This window comes from Pseudophryne corroboree, chromosome 2 (assembly GCF_028390025.1).
Source record: "Pseudophryne corroboree isolate aPseCor3 chromosome 2, aPseCor3.hap2, whole genome shotgun sequence".
NCBI lineage: Eukaryota > Metazoa > Chordata > Amphibia > Anura > Myobatrachidae > Pseudophryne > Pseudophryne corroboree.
Genome location: NC_086445.1, coordinates 993,537,130 through 993,563,058, shown reverse-complemented (window position 1 = coordinate 993,563,058; position 25,929 = coordinate 993,537,130). Strand labels below are relative to the sequence as shown.

At 45.3% G+C, this 25,929-nt stretch overlaps 1 protein-coding gene across 7 annotated transcripts in view; it reads left to right on the top strand.

Annotated features, from left to right (window-relative positions):
* The window catches only part of SYNJ1 (synaptojanin 1), a 153,265-nt gene that overhangs the window by 66,445 nt on the left and 60,891 nt on the right, over positions 1 to 25,929 (top strand). For 5 of the 7 annotated variants that reach the window (XM_063956448.1, XM_063956447.1, XM_063956444.1 and 2 more), the window contains exons 11-19: positions 1,113 to 1,265; positions 8,683 to 8,848; positions 10,899 to 10,922; positions 11,202 to 11,393; positions 12,889 to 12,973; positions 16,223 to 16,363; positions 16,451 to 16,643; positions 16,739 to 16,897; positions 17,821 to 17,977. In XM_063956448.1, the coding sequence (XP_063812518.1) occupies positions 1,113 to 1,265; positions 8,683 to 8,848; positions 10,899 to 10,922; positions 11,202 to 11,393; positions 12,889 to 12,973; positions 16,223 to 16,363; positions 16,451 to 16,643; positions 16,739 to 16,897; positions 17,821 to 17,977 (1,270 nt within the window). The remainder of the gene's footprint in view (positions 1 to 1,112; positions 1,266 to 8,682; positions 8,849 to 10,898; positions 10,923 to 11,201; positions 11,394 to 12,888; positions 12,974 to 16,222; positions 16,364 to 16,450; positions 16,644 to 16,738; positions 16,898 to 17,820; positions 17,978 to 25,929) is intronic. The other 2 variants (XM_063956445.1, XM_063956446.1) reach the window with 2 other exon arrangements.

Genomic DNA, 25,929 nt, shown 5'->3' with positions numbered 1-25,929 from the left:
CTTTAAATGGTCTTTAAATGAAAAAGGCAGCAAAACGGTGTATAAAATACCCGTAGACATATAGTAATAAGCTCCTTAGAAATGTAAGCTGCTGTAAAAGCTTAATGTAAATATGCACTGTGTTTTGTACTTGCAAGTCGGCCCTGGTGAAAGTGTCACATTATATTTTGGTTTTGGTTTCTGTGTCTTTATTTAAAAATGATTATTGACCAGCTGAATACCCACGCTTCGCTACCGAATTTCAAGTATAATCCTAAAGAGATGAAAAGCGCTGGTATTTAAGTAGGTCACTTGTGGTAGGATGTTGTTGAGAACTGGTAGCATCACAGTGCTCCTCCATGAAACGCCCGAGAACACACCAAAACAATAAACGGATGTTATTGTAGGGGAATCTGTAGTCTGTGTCTTATTTCTGGACAACGATTTACAATAATCATCTCACCCCTTTTACCCTCTTTTTGGATTGAATTTAGAAAAATCCCTTCCTAGTGGGTGCCTACGTCACATAAGCAACCTATTGTCCAAATGTCAAGTTCCTGGTCCTTATGGTTCAGGAGATTTTGTGATGAGTCACTGGTATTTGCCTTTTATCTATCTATCTATCTATCTATCTATCTATCTATCTATCTATCTATCTATCTATCTATCTATCTATCTATCTATCTATCTATCTATCTATCTATCTATCTATCTATCTATCTATCTATCTATATCTATCTATCTAGAGAGAGAGATGTAGTTATCTCTGTCTCTCTCTTATCTATATCTCTATTGGACTGAAACTGCATCGGGAGTGTCAGTATTCATCTCAGCGACCCCGCAAACTGTGGATTTTTACATGTCACCCCCTTCCCACCCCCACCCCAGGGGGTGCTAGGGGTGTCTTACCCTTACAATATTTTTGTCCAGATTGTAAGTCATATGTACCAAGTTCGGTGTAAATTGGAGAGCGAGTATTTCCGCCTTCACAGCGTTTCCGTTGCTGCAAATAATGGTGTCACTATAACAAATGTGTATTCACTACACCCTCTAGAGTCCCCCCATTATTCCCTAAACTGCTGAATAACCCACACACTGTCACTGAGCATGTCCTCTCATTCCTGTACTTTCAGATGCTGTTCAAACAGCTGGAAGCCCTCGGCCTAGCAGAGAAGCAGCAGCTGGTCACCCGCTTCCAGGAGGTCTTCCGCTCCATGTGGTCTATTAATGGAGACTCCATTAGTAAAATATACGCCGGCACTGGAGCTCTAGAAGGAAAAGCCAAGGTGAGTTTCACATTGAGACGCCCTATCACTGAAGGCACCTAGACCTAGACCCTGTGGGGCTTATTTTATATATATATATATATATATATATATATATATACTGTGTGTGTGTGTGTGTATATATATATATATATATATATATATATATATATATATATATATATATATATATATATATATTTATTTCTGCATGATGCTAGGCTTGGATGTATGTAGTGAAACCTCTCTCTGAGAAGCCATCTGCATTGTCATCCCATTAATACATTATGTGATATTGCGCATGTGTCTTTGCTTGTCGTCCAGCTACTAACAGGCCGCAGATTGTTAGAAATGGCTCTTTGTCAGGTTGTTCCTGTGGAAGCTGATTGGACACAGCAATGGTCTGTCAGTTTCCTAGAAGAGGCATGCTGAGGGGTAAAGACTAGATTTGCATGGAGCTGTGATGGTGTACCCCCTTGCTGTGTTATTTTATAATTATTTCTGTGTTTTTTGTTTATTTTGGTCTTGCCTATTTTCTTGTGCTTCTCTGTGGCCATTCTCTTAGTGCAGATTACTGGTCTGGTCTCCTTATTCTCCCCTTACAATTTGGTGATTCCATGTCTAATGTGTTGCTTCTTGTGTGACTGAAATGAATGTTGATCCCCACCGACGCCTAATAAAGGTTCATCAGGTATCCATTGGGTGTACGTGGTTGAACAAAGACCAACCAGGGGCCAACCAGCCAAATATGTGCATTCACACAAGCCTTCCGTGTGTATGTCTTACACCCTATGGCATTTACCTAGTCACAAGGATTGTTGTTGTTTCTCATTTATGATTAACCAGGATGTTTTTGGTTTCTGGACGTAGTACACTGTAGAGAGGTCATGATTAAATGCTGATAGCTACGTCTGCCCTGATCTAATCAGATGCATGTACCGAGCAGCTGGGTTGTAACCTGCGGAGAACGTGGCCAGACACTCCCATCTGATAGTGGAGAACGGCCTGTGCTTGTCCCAGTAACCTGTTTTGTTTAAAACGACGATGATCTAAACCTTTTCCTGCCTGTATCGCTAAGATCTGTGCGGAGCCATTGTCCTTTTTTGGTCATCTGAAGCTGAACAAATTCCAAGAATGTTTCTGTTCCATTATTAATCTGCAATATATTTGCACCGTGTGTCTGAAGCTGCACGGTATTCGCGTTGCAGAGGAGAGTCAGTACCTGGTATATTAGGACAAGCCACGGCGTGTACAGTATTCCCATGTCAGTCGTAGCTGGTAAATAATAAATATACACTGACTAGTGGTGCAGTTGCAACAACAGGGACAGAATACTTGAAGGAAATTCTTATTTTCCAAATCAGAACACTTATTACTGTGAATGCATCTTGTGTTGAGTCATCCGTGGTTACTAATCCACAATTAATAGGTATTGGTGGTCAGTGGGCAGCCTATGACGTGAACTCTTCTGCAGATGTGATAGATGCAATCTGCATTCTGTGTATATGGCAGCATGCTCACACATTACTGTTATACACAGGAACCTTTATAGCACATGTATAAAGGATGGGGTGTTAAATAGGTGCCCAGCAAATCTGATCCTAGTTTCCAGTACACTTCTAGGAGCTAGAATCAGACGCTTTCGCCATTTAGCCTGCTCCTGTATTATTGCTTTATATGTGACGTCCAGTACTCTTGGTACAGTGCTATAGTTACTTAGACCTTCGCGTCTCCTGTCTGATGCCTTCTGGAGCTTTCACATTGTGGGGGGCTAATTGTGAGTTAAGAGTGAAGCAATGCAAGGAGTAACCCATTGCTGCAAATGCAAGGAGTAACCCGTGCTGCAAATGCAAGGAGAAAACCCATTGCTGCAATGCAAGGAGCAACCCATTGCTGCAATGCAAGGAGCATGCTGCACATGCAAGGAGAAACCCATTGCTGTAATGCAAGGAGAAACCCATTGCTGCAATGCAAGGAGAAACCCATTGCTGCAATGCAAGGAGAAACCCATTGCTGCAATGCAAGGAGAAACCCGTTGCTGCAATGCAAGGAGAAACCCATTGCTGCAATGCAAGGAGAAACCCATTGCTGCAATGCAAGGAGAAACCCATTGCTGCAATGCAAGGAGAAACCCATTGCTGCAAATGCAAGGAGTAACCCGTGCTGCAAATGCAAGGAGTAACCCGTGCTGCAAATGCAAGGAGTAACCCGTGCTGCAAATGCAAGGAGTAACCCGTGCTGCAAATGCAAGGAGTAACCCGTGTTGCAAATGCAAGGAGTAACCCGTGTTGCAAATGCAAGGAGTAACCCGTGCTGCACATGCAAGGAGTAACTCGTAACGATTTATTTTTGCATGCAGGGTAAATATTGGCTGCTTTTGCCTGTAGTCTACAAATACTGGACAGCTTTAGTTGTACACTGCAATTAAAATTTGAGTTGCTTAAATTTGAAGTGCAAGCAAAGGGCCTAATTCATGTTTGTACGCAATTGCTGATTATCCCTCATTGGAGCAATTATCTTCAAACCGCGCATATTGTGCAATGCGCCAGGGTGCTGCTACCATCCCGCTCACACTGAGAACTGTGTCACAGAGTGATTGACGGGAAGTGGCCATTTGGAGGTGTGAACGGGGAGTTTGGGGGGAGCGGTTGGGAGAATGCAGGCGTGTCATGGCCGTTTTCGAGGCGTGTATCTTCTGATGGCTGTGTGATTGTGCACACAAATACATGGTGTCTAAGGCGCTACTGCTGTGTCTAGTCTGTATAGCTATAGACCAACCCTTAGCGGCGATGTTCTTTGTAATTGCGTATATTCCGCAAATGTGTACGCAATTGCGATTTGAACTTGCGATGGCTCTGGTGGGCGTCTCATTTCATTCCTGGGCGGCAGCTACACTTGCTAACATTAGCAGCTCCATAGCTTCGAGAATTGCAATTGCGTACAAACTTGATTAGGCCAAAAATAAAGACGTGAAATTTTTTTTGGGTACCCTTCTATGGAAAAAAAAAAAAAGAACAAATGTAAACTGGCAAAAGTAATTGACATCCATTAATTATTCCATATTTAGTAGAAATCATCAGGTTTTCCATTGGATTTTTGATTCTACAAAATATTTTGAATAATAAAACAAATGAAAATGGTTGGACAAAAATGAATGGACCCGTAACTTAATATTTTGTTGTACAATCTGTAGCAATAAAGCAATTTCTGTGGCTCTCAATGAGACGTCTGTACCTGTCAGCAGGTAGTTTGGCCCACTCTTCCTGAGAAAACTGCTCTCGGGTGTGATGGGTGCCTTCTGCAGGCTGCATGTTTCACCTCTTTCCATAGATGTGTGATAGGATTCAGACCAGGGCTCATAGAAGGCCACCTCAGAACAGTCCAGTGTTCTGTTATTGTCCATTCTTGGCTGCTTTTACTGTGTATTTTTGGTCATTTTCCTGTTGGAGGACCCATGACATGCGACTAACACAGAGCTTTCTGTCACTGGAAAGAAAGGGTGCACTATGCAAACATTAATATTCAAAATTGAAATACATTTTACAATTAAACATCAAATAAGAGGTTGTTAGCATTTGGCCAACGTTCAGGTAACCTCATCGAGTAGGTCCCTAACATTCTTAGGGTTCATGTCTAGGACGTGGGGCTCATCTAAACCAGCCCAGCCAAAAACACCCCAAGTCATCACAGAAATGAAAGCTAGCAGTGAAGTGTTAGAGTATTGGATGAGTGAAAGCAGCTGCTCAGTTAGCAGTGTTACAAGAGTAGAAAATGGGTGAAAAAAATGTTTAAAGTGTTAAATGGTGATGCCCCGAGGCAGCCCAGCCAGAGCGGTTCAGGGGGCCCCACACCCTAATGCTTACTCCAGATTTGAAACTATATAAATGTATTGTGCCTTATTCAATGTGCAGTCAAATGCTAGTGCCCTACTTAAAAACAATCAGAGGCAGGTAGGAGGGGTGCCAATACAGACTGAAGGAGTCTCAGCCTTCAAGTGTACTCCTACAGCTTGGGCTAGCAGGCTTAAGTTGGGAACTAGTATTTGCTGCACATTGAATAAGGCACAATTACAGGTAAAACCTTTATACAATTATGTAGTGTCAGCTGTGGGGCCCCCTGAACTGCTTTTTACAGTTTTGACTCATCTGTCCAGAAGCATTGTGTCAATATGCATTTTGCCAAATTCCAGTCTGGCTTTTTTATGCTGTGTTTTTGAAAAGTGGAGCACTTCCAGTTTCTATTCCATGCAGCCTTCTGTTGCTCAAAAAGTGTCTGTTGGTACAATCAGACACTGACGTACCTTGAACTAAGAGTTCAGCTTCTATCTCTTTGGAAGTTTTATGTGGCTCTTTTTTGTACCATTTTCACTTTCCTTCTGTTTAATCTGGGGTCGATTTTCCTCTTGCGGCTGCGTCCAGAATGGTTGGCTACAGTACTAAGGACTTAAAACATCTTAATAATATTTCCAACTGTAGTCACAGGAACATCAAGCTGCTTGGACATGTTCTTATAGCCTTTACTTTTTAACATGCTTATCTATAATTTTACTTTCTGATCTCCTCAGACAACTTTCTACTTTGCTTCCTCTGGTTTATGTTCAGTGTGGTCCACACTGTGATACCAAACGACAGAGTGACTATTTCTCTCCATTTAAATAGGTTGAATAGTAGATAAGACTGATCCAGTTATTTATTATCCTTTCTAAGGGGTACCAAGAAATCGGTCCACGCCATTTTAGAATATCTTTTGAGAATAAGCAATAATTTTATTTCTTTTCACAATTTCTATAACATACCAAAAGCATGAGACAAGAGCTTTTAATATAATCACTTTGTAGGAGGAGTGAAGTATTGCTTAAATGAGCTGTAAGGGTACCAACAAATTTTTCTACGTCTGTATATTGTTCCTGAATCACATAACACAAGGCTACAGCAGAACCTCACACTTAATTGTGTCAGTCACTTTATGTGTTGAATCCTGATCCAGTCTGGTAAATTAAAACTAGGAGCCAAGTGAGATTAGATTCAGTTACCAACAAAAATATTAGGTGCCAGCAAACTTTAGATATGGTTATTTCTTGGCTTCTAGGATTTTATTGTCTTTCATACTCTGGCAAAGTACCCTTGTGTCTAGTCTGTCCATCACCTCCATTATACATACTTACCTCTACCATCCCCGCACATGCCATAACTGAAGAGGTTTATTTTACACATATCTTCTTTTCTCTTCTCCTATGTGTAAAGTTGACGTGTTAGTCTCTAACTTCTTGCCTGCTTTCCTCCTGCTCCCTCTCTCGGCCCCTCCTGATTCCTATGTGATTGGTGAGTATGCACAATACAGCTGTTACTGTAAGAAAGGTTATATTCTCTGCATTTATAACGTTTGGAAGCTGTGATGCCAGAGATCTGACGGGATACAGACACCTAGCTATACATTGCACTGTGTGTGCGTGTTGCGGCTATCCGTTACATGTATGGTGTGTGTGGTTTCTGTTACATGTGGAAATAACACTGCAAAAGGGTCAAAAGTTTATTTAAAGGAAACAACACCCAGGAAATGAGATTTAAGTCATGTATCTGGTATTCTGTCATGGTTGATTCTATATCGGAGTGGGAGAAGGGATCTTCTGACGTATCTAGGGGAGGAGACACGTCACCAGGGGGAGGAGCTACGGGCGAACAAGGTACCCGAAAAGTACCCTCGCGGGCTCGGTGGCTCGCTCCGCTCCGCTTCGCTCACCACCTGATTACTAAAGGTAATAGTTGGTGGCGTGGATAGTAGAGGAACTATCCCGCTGGCCTTGCTCCTCCCCCTTGTGTTGTGACTCTTCCCCCAGACGGAAAAGGTCCCTTAGCCCACTTGATTCTAGCATCTACCATTCTGTCATTGGTGCCAGTGATTGTATTTACTAGAGGCTCTTACACTTCAGATCTCCGAAGGGATGTGAATGAGACCAATACTTTGAATTTTAGGGATATTGCTAACAGATCTCGCTGTTGTTTTGACCTTCAGTATACGTTTGATATGTTTGCCAATACATTTATGTAGGTTTAAAAATAGCTGTAATGTAACGATGTATCTTAGGACTTACAGTAAATTCTCCATTACTCTCGCCCAACCGCATTGAAAACAAGGATAGTAAAAAATAGGGTATTTGCAACCACTTATTTAATATTATTATCGATTTTATTAACCGTTTCTTATATTGCCCAGCATATTCCGTTGCGCTTTAAAATGATAACAACAGTAATAGAACAAAACTGGGCAAAACCAGACAGACACATTACATGTAGATGCATAGAGAACTGGGACAGATTTTGAGAAGTCTCCAAAGGGGGGGGGGGTACTCACGGAGCGATCGCTGCTTAAAATCTAAGCAATCTGACTAGATTGCTTAGATTTTAAGCAGCAATCACTCCGTGTGTAGCACCCACAGCGATAGCGAAGCGCATCGCTATCGCTGGTGAATCTAGCAGGTCGCTCACTTCACCCGCTCAGCACATCTCTCCCTAGATCTGCCCATGAATACGGGCCTTTCGCCTGACTTTGCGTACAGTGAGGAATACCATCGTGTTCACTAGGGTACCTTTAAATAAACACTTCTAGATATCTGGGGGGTAACATTTGTCTGATATGGTGGGTTACAACAAAGGCTTGGATTAGTTCTGTCTGCTCTCTGCTACTCGGGTGCGACGGTTCCATATATGTAGACGTTCTGATGGGAAATTTGCAGGACAAGGCATCAGTAACAGCTTGCGGCATTCCAGCACCGAGATCTTGGGTTCAGTTTCCACACATGGCCCTATCTGTGCATAGAGTTTGTATGTATGTTTGTGCGGGTTTCCTCCAGGTGCTCCGCTTTTCCTCCTACAAACTACAAACCTACTGGTAGGTTAATTGGCTTATGGCAGAATGTTAACCTGAAGGGGGGTACACACGGAGAGATCCGTGCTTAATTTCTAACCAATCTCTCTCCGTATGTATGCCCCATAGCGATGCGTGGCTCCGGTACTAAATTGGACTGCCAAATCTAGTTCGAGCGCTCATTTCACCGCTGGGTGAAATGAGCGTGCCCCCCCCTCGCTCAGCACACATCGTGCTGTGTGCTGAGCGGGGGGAGAGATGTGTTCTGAGCGTTCTGTGCTAGATCACTCAGAACAAATCTCCCCGTGTGTACGGCCCTTAAGTGTATATGTATGTGTGTGTATGTGATGAGGATGACTGTAAAGCGCTGCGGAATATGTGTGAGATATATACGCAAATGAAAAAAATAAAGAATAGTGGCCTGCTTGGATAAGGCAAGTGGAGAGCTGAGCTGGATGGGGTGTGAGCCTTCGGGGTCCCCACTAATTATGTTATCAGTATTACTCTCTAGAGAAGCCCCAGCAGATGAGAGCTTTGGACGCCGTCATCCAGCGTTATTCTGTGTATGTTACAGGGCGGAAAGCTGAAAGACGGAGCACGCTCCGTAACTAGGACAATACAGAGCAACTTCTTTGATGGTTCAAAACAAGAAGCAATAGATGTGCTACTACTGGGAAATACACTAAATAGTGACTTGGCGGATAAAGCGCGAGCTCTTCTGACCACTGGGTGTTTACATGGTATGTGTTATCTCAAAGCAGTGATTAGCTATTATCTTTATTGTTCATGTATTGTATAAAAATGCTAATGTTATATGAATCCGTTCCTAGCCAGAGGCAATAGCTCCTCTTCTTATGTGACACCCCATTCCTAGCCAGAGGCAATAGCTCCTCTTCTTATGTGACACCCCATTCCTATCCACAGGCGCTAGCACAGCTCCCTATGTGACACCCCATTCCCATCCACAGGCGCTAGCACAGCTCCCTATGTGACACCCCATTCCTATCCAGAGGTGCTAGCACAGCTCCCTATGTGACACCCCATTCCTAGCCAGAGGTACTAGCACAGCTCCCTATGTGACACCCCATTCCTAGCCAGAGGTGCTAGCACAGCTCCCTATGTGACACCCCATTCCTATCCAGAGGTGCTAGCACAGCTCCCTATGTGACACCCTATTCCTAGCCAGAGGCAATAATTCCTCTTTATATGTGACACCCCATTCCTATCCAGAGGCGCTAGCACAGCTCCCTATGTGACACCCCATTCCTAGCCAGAGGCAATAACTCCTCTTTATATGTGACACCCCATTCCTATCCAGAGGCACTAGCACAGCTCCCTATGTGACACCCCATTCCTAGCCAGAGGCGCTAGCACAGTTCCCTATGTGACACCCCATTCCTATCCAGAGGTGCTAGCACAGCTCCCTATGTGACACCCCATTCCAATCCAGAGGCACTGGCACAGCTCCCTATGTGACACCCCATTCCTAGCCAGAGTCGCTAGCACAGTTCCCATTGTGACACCCCATTCCTATCCAGAGGTGCTAGCACAGCTTCCCTATATGACACCCCATCCCTAGCCGAAGGTGCTAGTGCGGCTTCCTATGTGACACCCCATTTCTAGCCAGAGGCAATAACTCCTCTTTATATGTGACACCCCATTCCTATCCAGAGGCGCTAGCACAGCTCCCTATGTGACACCCCATTCCTAGCCAGAGGTGTAAGCAGAGCTCCCTATGTGACACGCCGTTCCTAGCCAGAGGTGCTAGCACAGCTCCCTATGTGACACGCCGTTCCTAGCCAGAGGTGCTAGCACAGTTCCCTATGTGACACCCCATTCCTAGCCAGAGGTGCTAGCACAGCTTCCCTATGTGACACCCCATTCCTAGCCAGAGGCGCTAGCGTAGCTCCCTATGTGACACCCCATTCCTAGCCAGAGGTGCTAGCACAGCACCCTGTGTGACACCCCATCCCTAGCCAGAGGCGCTAGCACAGTTCCCTATGTGACACCTCATTCCTAGCCAGAGCTGCTAGCACAGTTCCTTATGAGACACCCCAGTCCTAGCCAAAGGCACTAGTGCGGTCCCTATGTGACACCCCATTCCTAGCCAGACGCGCTAGAGTAGCTCCCTATGTGGCACCCCATTCCTAGCCAGAGGTGCTAGCACAACTTCCTATGTGACGCCCCATTCCTAACCAGAGGTGCTAGTGCGGCTCCCTATGTGACACCCCAATCCTAGCCAGAGGCGCTAGCACAGTTCCCTATGTGACACCCCATTCCTAGCCAGAGGTGCTAGCACAGCTTCCCTATGTGACACCCCATTCCTAGCCAGAGGTGCTAGTGCGGCTCCCTATGTGACACCCCATTCCTAGCCAGAGGCGCTAGCACAGTTCCCTATGTGACACCCCATTCCGAGAAAGAGGTGCTAGCACAGCTTCCCTATTGACACCCCATTCCTAGTGAGAGACACTAGTATATTTCATATTGCAGATTTTTTTGCTGGTAGAATAACTTTATTGATTTCCTTCTTAAGTACAGGCTTGGAAATGTCTGTCCACCCGGGATCACTCTGTCTAGCATACTAAACACCAAAGAGAAGCGAGGGATTGCGGGGGAGGCACTGAGCGCTGCGCGTTAGGCCACCATTGTATTGGAGCACACTTCCTGTCCTCTCTCAGATACAAATGTTTGCTTGTAGTTATTTGGAAGTTGCCGTTATCTGTGTGTTGAAGATTCCGGTTCCTGGTTTGCTATTAACCGTCTATTCTTCTCTTTCTGCTGCACGGTCAGTGTCAGAACTCATGTTGCAATCAGGTATAGTCATCTAGACAATCAGCCGAAAATGTTTGTTAAACTATTTTATTATTGTAGTTTTATAATATCATTCTCTGCAATGTAGAAATAAACCTTCACACTTTCTGGGCCTTTTCAGCAGCATTCATATCCTAATAATTGAGGAAATGAGAGCTGATGTCTGGTGTGTTCTGTTTTTAGTACATTTAATGAAATAACAGTGTTACTTCCTAAGTAATATTATGTAATATCACATAATGTGCATGCAGACTGACTGAAGGCATTCCTTGTCTCTCCTAGCATCTCCCAGAGTATTACGGAGCATGTGTGAGAATTATTACAGGTACGCCAAACCCAGGAAGATCCGAATCTGCGCTGGTACCTGGAATGTGAATGGTGGAAAGCAGTTCAGAAGCATCGCTTTCAAGAATCAAACCCTGACAGATTGGCTGCTGGATGCTCCTAAAATAGCTGGTATCCAAGAGTTCCAAGGTAACCAGATCTAGAACTCTGCTGTGTGAGTGTTGTACTGTCAGTTACTGCTGAACACAAAAGCAGTTTTGCTCCAAGTTGCAGTGTGTGTGGGCTTAATACTGTCTGTCCTGATCAAGCTCTGTGACAGCTCTGATGTTCTGAAGTCTCCAGGACGGTAGAGTTAATAAAGCCACCTAATTATCTGTTATAACCTCTCGTCTGGTTTTAGGCAACACCCTTCTGTTTATTTGTTATCTGTGTCCAAATGCTTCTCGGAATTGTGTAATGCTCCCATCCCTCATGGTTGCTGGGCCCATATTTTTAGCCATAATTATGCTAAGCACCTCAATTTTATTCTAGTATGTTGCAGAGTTTATTATAATTTTCTGCTGCGGGGTACACTGGGCTCCACAAGGATTCACATCTGGGTGTAGAGTAGGATCTTGATCCGAGACACCAACAGGCTCAAAGCTTTTGACTGTTCCCAAGATGCTCAGCGCCGCCTCCTCTATAACCCCACCTCCATGCACAGGGAGCTCAGTTTGTAAGTTGGTGCCATGCAGTATGCAGGCACTTTACAGGGGGCTGCCTTAGGCAGCTTATTCAGAGCTTGCATTTGAAGAAAAAAGAACAGAAGATTCTTGTCAACTACAGGGCTGCAGCAGGATTAGTCTCAGACTTCCCTGCGTGCAGTTCCGTCACCCCCAGCGGCGCTGTATACTCCGACGCCCTGGTTGCCGGGTCGCTGCAGCGGAGGCTCCGGTTTTTCTTCTCAAGGTCAGTCACACCACGGATCGTGGGGCCGCTGACAAGGGGGAGGTAAGGGGCTTCTGTGCCCTCACTTTACCGCGATCCAGCGCGGCCGTGGGAGGCGGGCCGCGCATGCGTTGGCGTGGACACTGATTACTGGGAGCCGCTCCACTAGCCACCAGGGACGTTCATGGGCACAGGTCAGGTTTTTTTTCATCTTTATTAACCCCGTTTTTAGCCCGCTGTACCTGGTGGGGATGCCAGCAGGGGGAGCAGGTCGGACCTGAGGCCCCTCCCCCCAGCCCCAGGGCGTCATTTCAGCAATGTTCCCGCCCTGGATATGCATATCTCTCCCTCACTCCTGACCAGCGGCCATCATAGAGCTGAGCTGTGCTGTTTCTAGGACTGCTGGGGCAAATCCTCCTCTGTAGAATCGCCTGATTGCCAGTGCTGTGCTTCTTACAGGACATCATTAATAATTCTGATTAAAAGTGCTTGGTATTTAGAGTGTGCACCTGCATTTTCTCTTCTGTGTGGAACTACAAGTCTCAGCATGGTAACGCCTCTCATTGTGTTTAGAATTAGGGTGTACAGTCCAAGGGCCCACTCTGTCCAATCACCAGTTGGACCCTGTTCACAGCCTGCTCTCTCTCTCTTAGATCTGACTTGCATTTGGATATATTGCAGCCAGTATCTTTTGTTCTATCTCACTTATGCTGAATTTCTACCCATACTCTCACCTCGCCTTTTGTATCCACATCAGATACGAGGAGTAAGCCAATAGATATATTCGCCATTGGATTTGAGGAGATGGTGGAGTTAAATGCAGGGAACATTGTCAATGCAAGGTGAGTACTGCAGCGAGGTGAGTGCTGCATTATTGTAGCTGCGTTAAGTAGATTTTACTTTATTAATAATAATAATCATTTTATTTACATAACGCTTTTCTCCTAAAGGAATTAAGGGTCTGGATGTAATGACGCCCGAGTTCGACGGCCTTGCGGGATCCTGGCCGAATGCGGGCATTTTTTCAAAGGGGCAATCACTTACATGGCAAAACCATGCTTTGTAAGTGATTGCCCCTTTAAATAGCGTCCGAGTCTCATAGGTCATTACATCCAGCCCCACTCAGGTGCCTTACAGAAACCATTAACTTAATACAGAGGCTTACAGTAGCTTTACAGAGTACAAAACGCATGCAGAAGATACCAGTCTGTCCGTGTAAATAATAAAGTAAGACACCACTGTCAGTACTTCAGCAATTCCATTAATTACTATTAATAAAACAAACGAGGGCCTAGTAAATGAGGACACTCTTGAAAACTATCAAAAACTGAATATGATTCCAAGGGGATTGCGGTCAACAGTCTTTGCATCTTTCGAATGTGCCAATGTTACCCTGAGGTAAGCCTGGGACGAGACCCTGACACAATGCTCAATGGAATTAATAAACATTCTCACCAAACATGAGGATATAGTACAGGTTGAGTATCCCTTATCCAAAATGCTTGGGACCAGAGGTATTTTGGATATGGGATTTTTCCGTATTTTGGAATAATTGCATACCATAATGAGATATCATGGTGATGGGACCTAAATCTAAGCACAGAATGCATTTATGTTACATATACAACTTATACACACAGCCGGAAGGTCATTTTAGCCAATATTTTTTATAACTTTGTGCATTAAACAAAGTGTGTCTACATTCACACAATTCATTTATGTTTCATATACACCTTATACACAGCCTGAAGGCCATTTAATACAATATTTTTAATAACTTTGTGTATTAAACAAAGTTTGTGTACATTGAGCCATCAAAAAACAAAGGTTTCACTATCTCAATCTCACTCAAAAAAGTCCGTATTTCGGAATATTCCGTATTTCGGAATATTTGGATATGGGATACTCAACCTGTATTTGCCAACTGGAATCAGGAAGTTTAAGATCCGTGAGTACTCGGCAATTCTCATCACGGCTGTACAAATAGGGGATGAAATAAGTGGTACCACAGAGACTTTTTATTATCCGTTTAAAGAGACAACTATACTCGGTTGAGAACTTCATAAATTGGCTACAAGCGGTACTATGGACTGCAACATTTTAAAATCAAGAGAGATGGTGATATAGAGATAGAGGCAGGGGCCTTAATTAATTAATTGCATGGTATTAAATATTTTTAATTGTTTTTTTATGTGGAATGCTATGAAATTAAACATATATTAATAATTTAACAGTATCGGTTCCAGCGCTCTTTTTTATTTATTGTATTTCTCTTGTATTGTGGGTGGAACAGTACCACCAGTAGGAGCTGCAGGAAAGTGATATTTATTGCAGTGGTTAATGGATATAGGTTTTTTGGTGGTGTGATAAGCGCTGCGTTTTTATTAAATATTATGGAATCAGGAGACATCGGCATTAAGCAACATATTAAAAAAAATGAGAACCTGGATAGATTTCAACAAACCTATGAAAAGTATAAGAAGGAAATAGATCAGTTTGAAAGATTCACTGAAAAGGGCAGTATGTTTGTACCATTTGCAGAAGTATGTCATTGCACTACCCTCAAGTTACAAGATTTAACACTTAACTCCAATATATGGTTCTCAAGCTGCAACGTGGAGTGTCTGTACACTGGTATCGATCATGAGGTTGGGATTGTGGCTGAGATATACTTTATCAGTATGAATGTTGCACAAGACTTGAATTAATTAATCCAAACACTACTAAGATATGTTCTCACTAAGAATTACTTTGTATGCAACAAATCCTATCTCCAGGTCAGAGGTACTGCGATGGGGACTTTGTGTGCCCCCTATGTATGCTAACCTCTTCCAGGCATGGTGTGAAAAGGAATTTGTTTTCCAGCGACAACAGTGATAGGTACACAAAGCACATCATTATGTGGCTCCGGTACATAGATGATGCATTGGTGATTTAGGAAGGTGGGAAGACTATATTTGATGAATTAATTTGAAAATTAATTCATGTGTCATGCCTTGACAAAGATCAGAGTTACTGATTGAAACGGCTAATGAGAGGGAGAAGCTGCGGCCTGACCAGACGAGGAGAAGACGGGGTGCCTACTACTGGAGCTGATATCTTCCCCGGCAATTTTTTTTGGAACATCAATCAGTTCCTAGATATGCACCTTTAAACTCCGTAAGGGGTCCAACCAATGTTCAGATACCCGGGAAATAGCAGGGTCCAAGCCCCGGATTCTGTCTGACAGTAGTAAAATAGATGTAGATCTAGGGGGCATAGTGGGAAAACTATTTGGAAAGCCATTCAAGACACAAACCAATATACCAAAGACTCACTTCTTGCTCCCAATAAAATTATAAGGAACAGAGGTCCTGTTTCAGGTTTGCAAGCAAAACAAAAAAGCACACAACTGGGCAAAACATGTTGCAGTGCAGGTGGGGCAGATGTAACATGCAGAGAGATTAGATTTTGGTGGGGTGTGTTCAAACCGAAATCTAAATTGCAGTGTAAAAATAAAGCTGTTAATTACAAATACATGTGATTCTTAGAATTGGGCACATAGTATTGAAATGTAGAGAATAAAGATAAAATTCTGGTCCACGTTGATTGTCTTTCCTCATCTTATGGGGAATATAGGCGTGTGTGTGTATATATGTATATGTGTGTATATATGTATATGTATGTATGTATGTATGTGTGTATATATATATATATATATATATATATATATATATATATATATAAATAATATACACTCCTATATTCCCTGTAAAATGAGGAAATATGCTGGAGGCAATTGTTTTTCATGTGTGATGCCACTTCCAGCGCACCACTCCTCATGATGCAGCTGATGCTGATTGGCCACCAGACCTCTTAAAAGGATTCCTGGTTCCCTGGCTCCAGTTAGCCCCATGAAAGCTTAATAGCGAAACGCACGTTGGCGTTTCAGTTATTTCTCTATTGTTTCATGTAAATGTTATGTTGATGACCACTAAAATTACTGAATTGCATAGAAAAGGATCCTTGGCAAAACTGCGGATGATCATTTAATCTAAGGATAATTTCCTTTCCCATTCTGTGCTTGTGGATAATTGTGAGTGTCTCTACAGCACAACCAACCAGAAGCTGTGGGCTGCCGAGCTTCAGAAAACCATATCCAGGGATAATAAGTACGTCCTCTTGGCTTCTGAACAGCTTGTCGGTGTTTGTCTCTTCATATACATAAGACCACAGCATGCACCTTTTATCAGGTCAGTCATAGTGATCGGTTTTACCGGCCAGTGGTTGGGTTGGCCATTGCTTGCTCGCTGCTCATTGACTGGCCTTACTTCTTACAGGGATGTTGCAGTAGATACTGTGAAGACCGGTATGGGGGGAGCCACAGGAAACAAGGGTGCGGTGGCCATCCGAATGCTGTTCCATACCACCAGTCTCTGCTTTGTCTGCAGCCACTTTGCAGCTGGACAGTCTCAAGTGAAAGAGAGGAATGAGGACTATAACGAAATAGTTCGCAAGCTTAGCTTCCCAATGGTAAGCGGGCACAGAGTCCTGTTCCCCTGACTCTATAGCGTTACTAAGAGCAGATGGCTTGCTTGTACTTGATCACTACTCTTGTCTGCCACTAGGGGAGGATGCTGTTTTCTCATGACTACGTCTTCTGGTGTGGAGACTTCAACTATCGCATCGATCTACCGAATGAAGAGGTCAAAGAACTGATCAGAAATCAAAACTGGGATTCTCTAGTTGTCGGAGATCAGCTTGTTAACCAGAAGAATGGAGGACAGGTATGGCAGTCACGGATGTTGTATTTATCCCATAAGTCATGTGATCATTGCACTTGTAACATTTTCCAAAGCCCAGCCAGTGGCAGAATGATCTATGTTAGACTTACAACACTCGTCGCCCTCCAGATTTTAAACTACAAGTCCCAGCATTTCCTGCTAGCACTCCTGAAAGATCCTGATGAAATCCTTTTTCCACTGTGTGAGGTCTACCAAGAAAGACCTCTGGTCATTTGCTGTGTTTGAGAGCGGGTCCTGTCCTTAACTATAGTTGCTGGGCAAAGGATACAGCCAGGGTCTAATATCTATACTGGGGAGTTGAGGACCTCTGGGCTGATGGAGAGTTAAACGTGCACCCATAGACTGTAGGATGAGAGTCTGACGATGTGAAACGGAGGTGTGATGTGGCTCTCACACACAGACGAATTTCAGTGAGTGCACCTTTGTAGAGGTGTGTCTGTAGTAAACCAGGTACAGGTGGAGCCATCTTCATCTTGGCCTTTAATAGGATTAACTGAGCCAGGGCAGTCGGACTCGATCTCCTGCTGTAATGACTTAATCCCCTGATGTATTGTTCTCTCTGTATTGTATTGCAGCTGAGAACAATAGATGAAGGGTTTATGCTAATAAACCATGGTGTGCCTAGGCGCAGCAGAGAAGGGTAGATGACCGTGGCTCCATCTGTACATATCCTGCATGCAGAGATGTTGTCTCATCTTGAGATGCATCAAATTCTGCAACTGGGCCAGTATACACCATTTCATCTTCTTTTGAGCAACGTGCACCCCCTAATTACTTCCAAAATTGCCCTAAGATATTACCTAGTACTTGGCACACTCATTGGTTTAAAAGTAGCCATCAACATACTGTATCAGTGTCTGGTCAGCCTTCACCTAACCAGTGCATGTAAATGTTTGTTACTGCAGGTGTTCCGTAGTTTCTTAGAAGGAAAAGTCAACTTTGCCCCCACTTACAAATACGACCTGTTCTCCGATGACTATGACACAAGTGAGAAGTGTCGCACCCCAGCCTGGACGGATCGTATTCTCTGGAGAAGACGAAAATGGCCGTTTGACCGATCAGGTCCTTATTGTGTTTCTTCCCCTACAGCCGCGTATATGTATAGGTTTACTTATAATTACACACTGAACTAAAAGTTGCTTTATGTGGAATAGAGTCTAATATAAGAGTCACCCATAGATGCACCACTTTCAGGCATTGACTAGAACTGTAGTTGAAGGTAATCGTTTTCTCTAACGTCCTAGTGGATGCTGGGGACTCCGTAAGGACCATGGGGAATAGACGGGCTCCGCAGGAGACTGGGCACTCTAAAGAAAGATTTAGTACTACCTGGTGTGCACTGGCTCCTCCCTCTATGCCTCTCCTCCAGACCTCAGTTAGAATCTGTGCCCGGCCAGAGCTGGGTGCTTTTAGTGAGCTCTCCTGAGCTTGCTAATAAGAAAGTATTTTAGTTAGGTTTTTTTATTTTCAGAGAGCTTCTGCTGACAACAGACTCTCTGCTACGTGGGACTGAGGGGAGAGAAGCAAACCTACTAACTGCGGCTAGGTTGCGCTTCTTAGGCTACTGGACACCATTAGCTCCAGAGGGATCGAACACAGGACCTGACCTTGTCGTCCGTTCCCGGAGCCGCGCCGCCGTCCCCCTCGCAGAGCCAGAAGTCAGAAGCCGGCAGAAGCAAGAAGACATCGAAATCGGCGGCAGAAGACTCCTGTCTTCACATGAGCTAGCGCACAGCACTGCAGCTGTGCGCCATTGCGCCCACACTACCCACACACTCCGGTCACTGTAGGGTGCAGGGCGCAGGGGGGGGGCGCCCTGGGCAGCAATTAGGATACCTCTTGGCAAAAAGACACATATATACAGCTGGGCACTGTATATATGTACGAGCCCCCGCCATTTTATTACACAGGCCCGGGACTGAAGCCCGCCGCTGAGGGGGCGGGGCCTTCTTCCTCAGCACTAACCAGCGCCATTTTCTCTTCACAGCTCCGCTGAGAGGAAGCTCCCCAGGCTCTCCCCTGCAGTATCAAGGTAGAAAAAGGGTAAAAAGAGAGGGGGGCACATAAATTTAGGCGCAAAATTATCATAAACAGCAGCTACTGGGTAAACACTAAGTTACTGTGTAATCCCTGGGTTATATAGCGCTGGGGTGTGTGCTGGCATACTCTCTCTCTGTCTCCCCAAAAGGCCTTGTGGGGTCCTGTCCTCAATTAGAGCATTCCCTGTGTGTTTGCGGTGTGTCGGTACGTTTGTGTCGACATGTTTGACGAGGGCGGTTACGTGGAGGCAGAGCAAGTGCAAGTGGTGTCGGCGCCGACACCTGATTGAATGGATATGTGGAAGGTGTTAAATGATAATGTGAGCTCCTTGCATAAAAGGCTGGATAATCAGTCAGGGTCTCAACCCGTGTCTGATTCTGCAGCTCAGAGGCCGTCAGGGTCTCAAAAGCGCCCACTATCCCAGTTGGTTGACACAGATGTCGACACGGATTCTGACTCCAGTGTCGATGACGATGAGGCAAAGTTGCAGCCTAAAATGACTAAAGCCATCCGATACATGATTATAGCAATGAAGGATGTATTGCACATACTGGAGGAAAACCCTGTCCCTGACAAGAGGGTATATATGTATGGGGAGAAAAAGCAAGAGGTGACTTTTCCCCCTTCACATGAGTTAAATGAATTATGTGAAAAAGCATGGGATTCCCCCGATAAGAAAGTGCTGATTTCCAAAAGGTTACTTATGGCGTACCCTTTCCCGCCAACGGACAGGATGCGCTGGGAATCCTCCCCTAGGGTAGATAAAGCTCTGACACGCTTATCTAAAAAGGTGGCCCTGCCGTCACAGGATACGGCCGCCCTAAAGGATCCTGCAGATAGGAAAAGTATCCTGAAGTCTGTTTATGCACCCTCAGGTACTAATACTGAGGCCGGCTATTGCGTCGGCATGGATGTGTAGTGCTGTAGCAGCATGAACAGATAATCTGTCTGAGGAAATGGATATCTTAGACAAGGATACCATTTCTTTTTCATCCACTAGGGGTCACTGGAGTACTCTTGGAATATGGACGGTGTTAGCAAGGACTGGGCACTGAATATTCAAATTTCAGTAACTCTCCTCCCCTCCATACTCCCAGAATACCAGTGTTTTTTCGGTGCTCACATGGACAGGAAGCACAAGTGTGGACCTCCAGAGGGGGACATACATTTTTTACTTTTAAACATTTTTGTTTTTCTTTTTTATACATTACAATCCCTTCCAAGCTTACACAAAAGCTCTGGGTATGGGATTATAGAAGCTGCTGCGTGCAGCTCTTGGCTTGTCGGGCCTCACAAAGGAGCCCCCTCACAGCCACAAACAGCTCAGCTAACAACAGCTGAGACTGCAGAAAGGACTGGACGGCGCTTGCTGGAAGAAGCCCCGTCAGAGCCCAAGTACATCAGCTACCTTCAGCTGAGAATGCAGAACGGAGCTTGCTGTAGAAGCCCCGTCAGAGCACAGGAACCGAGGTATTTATGACAGGGGCGGTCAGCTCACGCTGCCGCCCCGCCATGTGGGGGTACTGCTATGTGCGTCGCCCGAGTCGCTGCTCCGTCCCCGCCACCGCTGTTATCAGCTCCCCTAGTCCTGGCGCCGCTCAGAGGGACGCGCTGGACGGCCGCTGCAAGCGCCGTTCTCAGCGCTCCCTGCCTGTAATGCAATCAGACCGCGGACAGCGTTCAGTGCTGCCGCGGTCTGTCCCTGTAACGGCCGGAGGCTCCGTCGCTTAGGGGAAGGTAACTATTCCCTCAGACCGCGGACAGCGTTCACTGCTGCCGCGGTCTGTCTCAATAACGGCCGGCAGCTCAGCACTGCCAGCGCTCCCTGCACACACTAAGGGTAGCAGGGGGGGGAGGAGGCCGGCGCCTCTGATCACTCAGACCGCGGACAGTGCACACTGCTGCCGCGGTCTGTCCCTGTAAATCAGCCCTCTAGTAACTAGTGGGCTCATGCTGGGCAGTCAGGAGTTTCCTTGTCCCTATTACTTGTAGCGCAGCTGCAGGGGGGAGAGATTATGCCACAGCAGCAGCAATAGACAGCCTATGCTAAAGAAGGGCTGCATTGTGTTATATATGCATTCGTGTAGCACTTGTTATACCATAGACAATGTTATACCATAGGAAATGTATATAAAATACTGTATGTATGTATGTATATATGGTCATGTAACAAAATATGCTATATGTTCTTTGACTATAAGCACATGGCTGGAGGCCATTTTAATCATACTTTCAGTTTCTTTTCCAGAACGTTCCTGTCCTACAACACTGCTCCACCGGATGGCGCAGGGGTGTTGGTAGGAATTTTTGCATCAGGTTTCTTATGGTCTGGCCACGTGCACTGCACTTTGACAATTTTACTGAGGTGGAATTGGTTTGTCTTTGTCTATTTATTTGTCTGGTTACATAATAAGTCAGTCACCAGCAAAGACGGAAAAGTTGTTTCACTGCAATGTCTGTACCAGTGGGTTCCCGGTGAGGTCTACCACATGCACAGTATATTTTATACTCCCATTTCATCTCCTATTTTGCAAAGATAGTTTTCATTTGCCTTATAAATTCCCAGTTTCTGCTATGTTGCAATCCTGACGATTCTATGCCAGGCCTAACTGCGCAAGATGAATGTAAGAAGACCAGCAGTCAGATAGTGTGGGTGCGTCAGACTCTGAAGTTTACAGGGACTGAAGAGGCTCTGACAATTTATAAGGTGGTCTTTACTAAGGCCACAGATCTCCAGCGTGGAATCTCTAAATAAGATGTTAATAGGCTCCTGATACACAGGTTTCGAAACCTCGCCGATTTCGGTCTAGTTACCCGTTTCTAAAGTCAGTGACATCTCCATGGGAGCTATGCTAGAGTCGCTGTATATAGCAGCAGGGGTGTTGCTTCGACCGTGTTTGGTTGGCATTTGGGTAACTACGGCGTTGCTTGTCTGGATAACAGGACTCAGGTCCGCCCTACAAAACGTCCACCTTATGCTTCTCGCTGATCAAATCTGCGAAGCTGCTGATTATCTATGTACAGCTTCTACGGACGTCTGCCTAGTCAGTTCTCGCCTTTCAGCGTCACTCGTTGTGGCACGACAAGCGCTCTGGCTGCGTCCTTAGCAGGCGGAGGCAAAGGTCGAGAGAAGAATAGAAGCATTACATTATGCGAAGGTTGTTTGGTCCTGATTTGGACAAAGGTATTTTTCACGGGATACTCTGGACCAGCGTTCGAATCCTTTAGACCTCAGCCCTTTCGAGGCCGTGGTAGACAAACAGCCACGCCTGGTAGGCGAGGTCGAGGACGTGGTTTTCAACAAACCAACGCCAGTCGTCCGGACGCTACGGTCACCGGCAAGCCAGTGGCATGACGGGCTCCCAGCCCATCTCGGTGCTCCAGTTGTGTGTGCACGCCTTCAGACGTTTCATTTGGCATGGTTGCAGATATCCACAGATGGGTGGATCCGCAATTTAGTGTTAAAAGCAGTCTACCGCCTCTGCGGTTTTTCAACACAGGACTGCCTGTGTAGGAAGAGGACGGTTCGGTAAATTGCTATTCACTCTCTGCTGGAGTCAGCAGTTTTGATTCCGGCCCCTGTACACCAACAAGGTCACGGTTATTATTCCAGTCTGTTGTGGTACCAAAGCCGGATGGCTTGGTCAGGCCAATATTGCATACTTACTACAGATTCAAGATGGAATCTCTGCGGACAGTACTTGCAGGTTTAGAGCCACAGGAATTCATGATTGCGCTGGATCTCGAGGATGCGTACTTACACATTCCGATTTGGCCTCCTCTTCAGAGGTTCTTGCGTTTGCAATACGGCAGATCCATTATCAGTTTCAGACTCTACCGTTTGCCCTCTCGTCAGAGCTTAGGGTATTCACCAAAGTGATGTATGTTTTGATGGCTCATCTCATATTCCTGTAAGTGATAATAGTTCCGTACTTAGACGATTTGCTCATCAAAGCTCCGTCTTAACCAACTGCGCCTTCAACATGCGTTGCTAAGGTACAATGTGCTGGTTCAGCACGGTTGGTTTGTCATGTTCAAGAATTCACATCGGATTCCGTCTCAACGACTTCATTTCCTAGGAATGATTCTCGATACGGTAGATCGAGGAATTTGTCTACCAGAACAGAAAGTACAGACTATTCGTCATCTGGTACGATTAGTGCTCAAGCCTCGGTATGTTTGTGCATTCGCCTGTTAGGCACAATAGTGGCGGCTTTCAAAGCGCTTCTGTTCGGAAGATTTCACTCACTTCCTTTTCAACTGCATGGGCTCGCACAGTGGTCGGCCTCGCATCTGCAGTTTCACTAGAGGGTGAGGTTGTCTCCACGGGCCAGAGTTTCTGTACTCTGGTGGCTCCAAGTACACAATCTATCCGCAGGAACTCGGTTAGGCGTCTGGAATTGGATAGTGCTAATCACAGACGCGAGTCTCAGAGGTTGGGGAGCTGTAGTTCAAAATTGTCAGCTCCAGGGTCTCGGGGAGGATCACGACAGATTGCTGTCTATAAATGTCCTAGAACTCCGACCAATTTACAATGTGCTACGACAAGTAGTGCACTTGCTTCGGTCTCAGACGGTCCAAGTGCAGTCAGACAACGCACCGGCGGTCGCGTACGTCAATAAACAAAGGGAAAGAGAAGCCGCATGGCAATGCGGGAAGTAGCTCGAATCCTCAATTGGGCCGAACATCACCAAGTGATATTGGCGGTAGTGTTCATTACGAGAATGGACAACTGGGAGGCGGATGATCTCAGCCATCGGGATTTTCATCCAGGAGAATGGGCATTAAATCCAGAAGTGTTTCACATGTTGGTCCAGAGGTGGGGTTACCCTCCAGTGGACCTGATGACATCTCGCCACAATCGCCAAAAGCCAGTATGTGTCCAGAACGCGAGAGCCAAAGGCAGTGGCAGTGGATGCTCTCACGATTGCGTGGCCGTACAGCCTCGGGTATCTGTTTCCACCGTTTTCGCTGCTCTCTCTGTTGCTTACTCGCAGACGATCCTTGGCCGCTTCCGTTACGTCCGGACCTGTTACGACAGGGTCCATTCCTATACCCCGATTTAGCGCGGATGCGTTTGACAGGGTGGCTGTTGAGACCGCCCTCTTAAGAAGAGAGGGCATTCCACTATCGGTTATAACAACCATGTTACGTGCTAGAAATCCAGTTACGACAGCTCATTATTACAGGATTTGGCGTGCCTATATAGGTTGGTGTGAAGTTCGGAAGTTTCCGACATCATCTTTTAAGTTATCCCGTCTTTTGTTATTTCTACAAACCGGGTTAGATGGAGGACTGCGTTTATCTACACTAAAGGTGCAGGTATCTGCTGTGTCAATTTACTTTCTAAGAATATTGGCTCTATTGCCGTCTCACACACCTTTTCTGCAAGGTGTTCTCAGAGTACAGCCTCCATTCATTCCACCTACAGCGCCATGGGACTTGAGTCTGGTTTTAGATTTTGTACAGCTTCATACTTTGAACCCTTACATCAAGTGGATGTTAAGTTTCTCGCTTGGAAAACGATTTTTTCTCCTAGCCTTAGCTTCGGCAAGGCGTGTTTCAGATTTGGGTGCCTTGTCATGCAAGCCACTGTTTGTAGTTTTCATGATGACAGAGCGGAGCTTCGTACGAATCCCGCTTTCTGGCAAAAGGTAGTGTCGTATGTTCACATCAATCAACCAATAGTAGTTCCTATGTTAACAGGACAGTCTGGAACTTTGGATGTGGTACGCGCATTACGCGTTTATGTATCCCGAACATCTACAGTTCGTAAGACGGATACGTTGTTTGTTCTCTATAATGCTGCCAAGATGGGTTGGCCAGCTTCTAAGCAGACCTTATCCAGATGGATAAAACTGACCATACGTCAGGCTTACCTTCATGCTAGGTTACAGCCGCCTACATCAGTAACAGCTCTTTCCACACGTTCTGTGGAAACTTCAGGGGCAGCTGGTCGTGGGGTGTCTACGACGCAGAATTGCCGTGCGGCTACATAGTCATCAGTGCACACGTTTGTGCGCTTTTACAAGTTAATACGTTTGCGGCATCAGCATCTAGCTTTGGCCGCCTAGTGTTACAGGTGCCAAACAGCTCTCCCGCCCACGAGGGAAGCTTTGGTACGTCCCAAGAGTACTCCAGTGACCCCTAGTGGATGAAAAAGAAAATAGGATTTTGGTACTTACCAGGTAAATCCTTTTCTTTGAATCCATAGGGGGCACTGGACGCCCACCCAGAGCAGTTTTACCTGGTTGTGGTAAGTTCAGGGGATCTTATGGTAACACATTCTCACCGGTTTATCGGTTATGGTGTCAACTGGTTAGTTGTCAGTTACATTATGTGTCAACTTTATTGTTGTCCGTTATGTTATAATATTATAGGTAATTCTCCATTGTTCATCCTCTCTATCCTGTTCGCCTCAGGAAAAAACACTGGTATTCTGGGAGTATGGAGGGGAGGAGAGTTACTGAAATTTGAATATTCAGTGCCCAGTCCTTGCTAACACCGTCCATATTCCAAGAGTACTCCAGTGCCCCCTATGGATTCAAAGAAAAGGATTTACCTGGTAAGTACCAAAATCCTATTTTTACTGACCCTGGGGCATATAAAAGACGCTGTCCTATATATGAGGGATGCCCAGAGGGACATCTGCCTACTGGGCTCTAGAATAAATGCAATGTCAATTTCTGCCAGAAGGGTCCTGTGGACTCGGCAATGGATAGGTGATGCCGACTCCAAAAAGCACATGGAGGTGTTACCTTACAAGGGTGAGGAATTGTTTGGGGACGGTCTCTCGGACCTAGTTTCCACAGCTACGGCTGGGAAGTCAAACTTTTTGCCATATATTCCCTCACAGCCTAAGAAAGCACCGTATTACCAAATGCAGTCCTTTTGATCACAGAGAAGAAGGTCAGAGGTGCGTCCTTTCTGGCCAGAGGCAGGGGTAGAGGAAAGAAGCTGCACAACACAGCTAG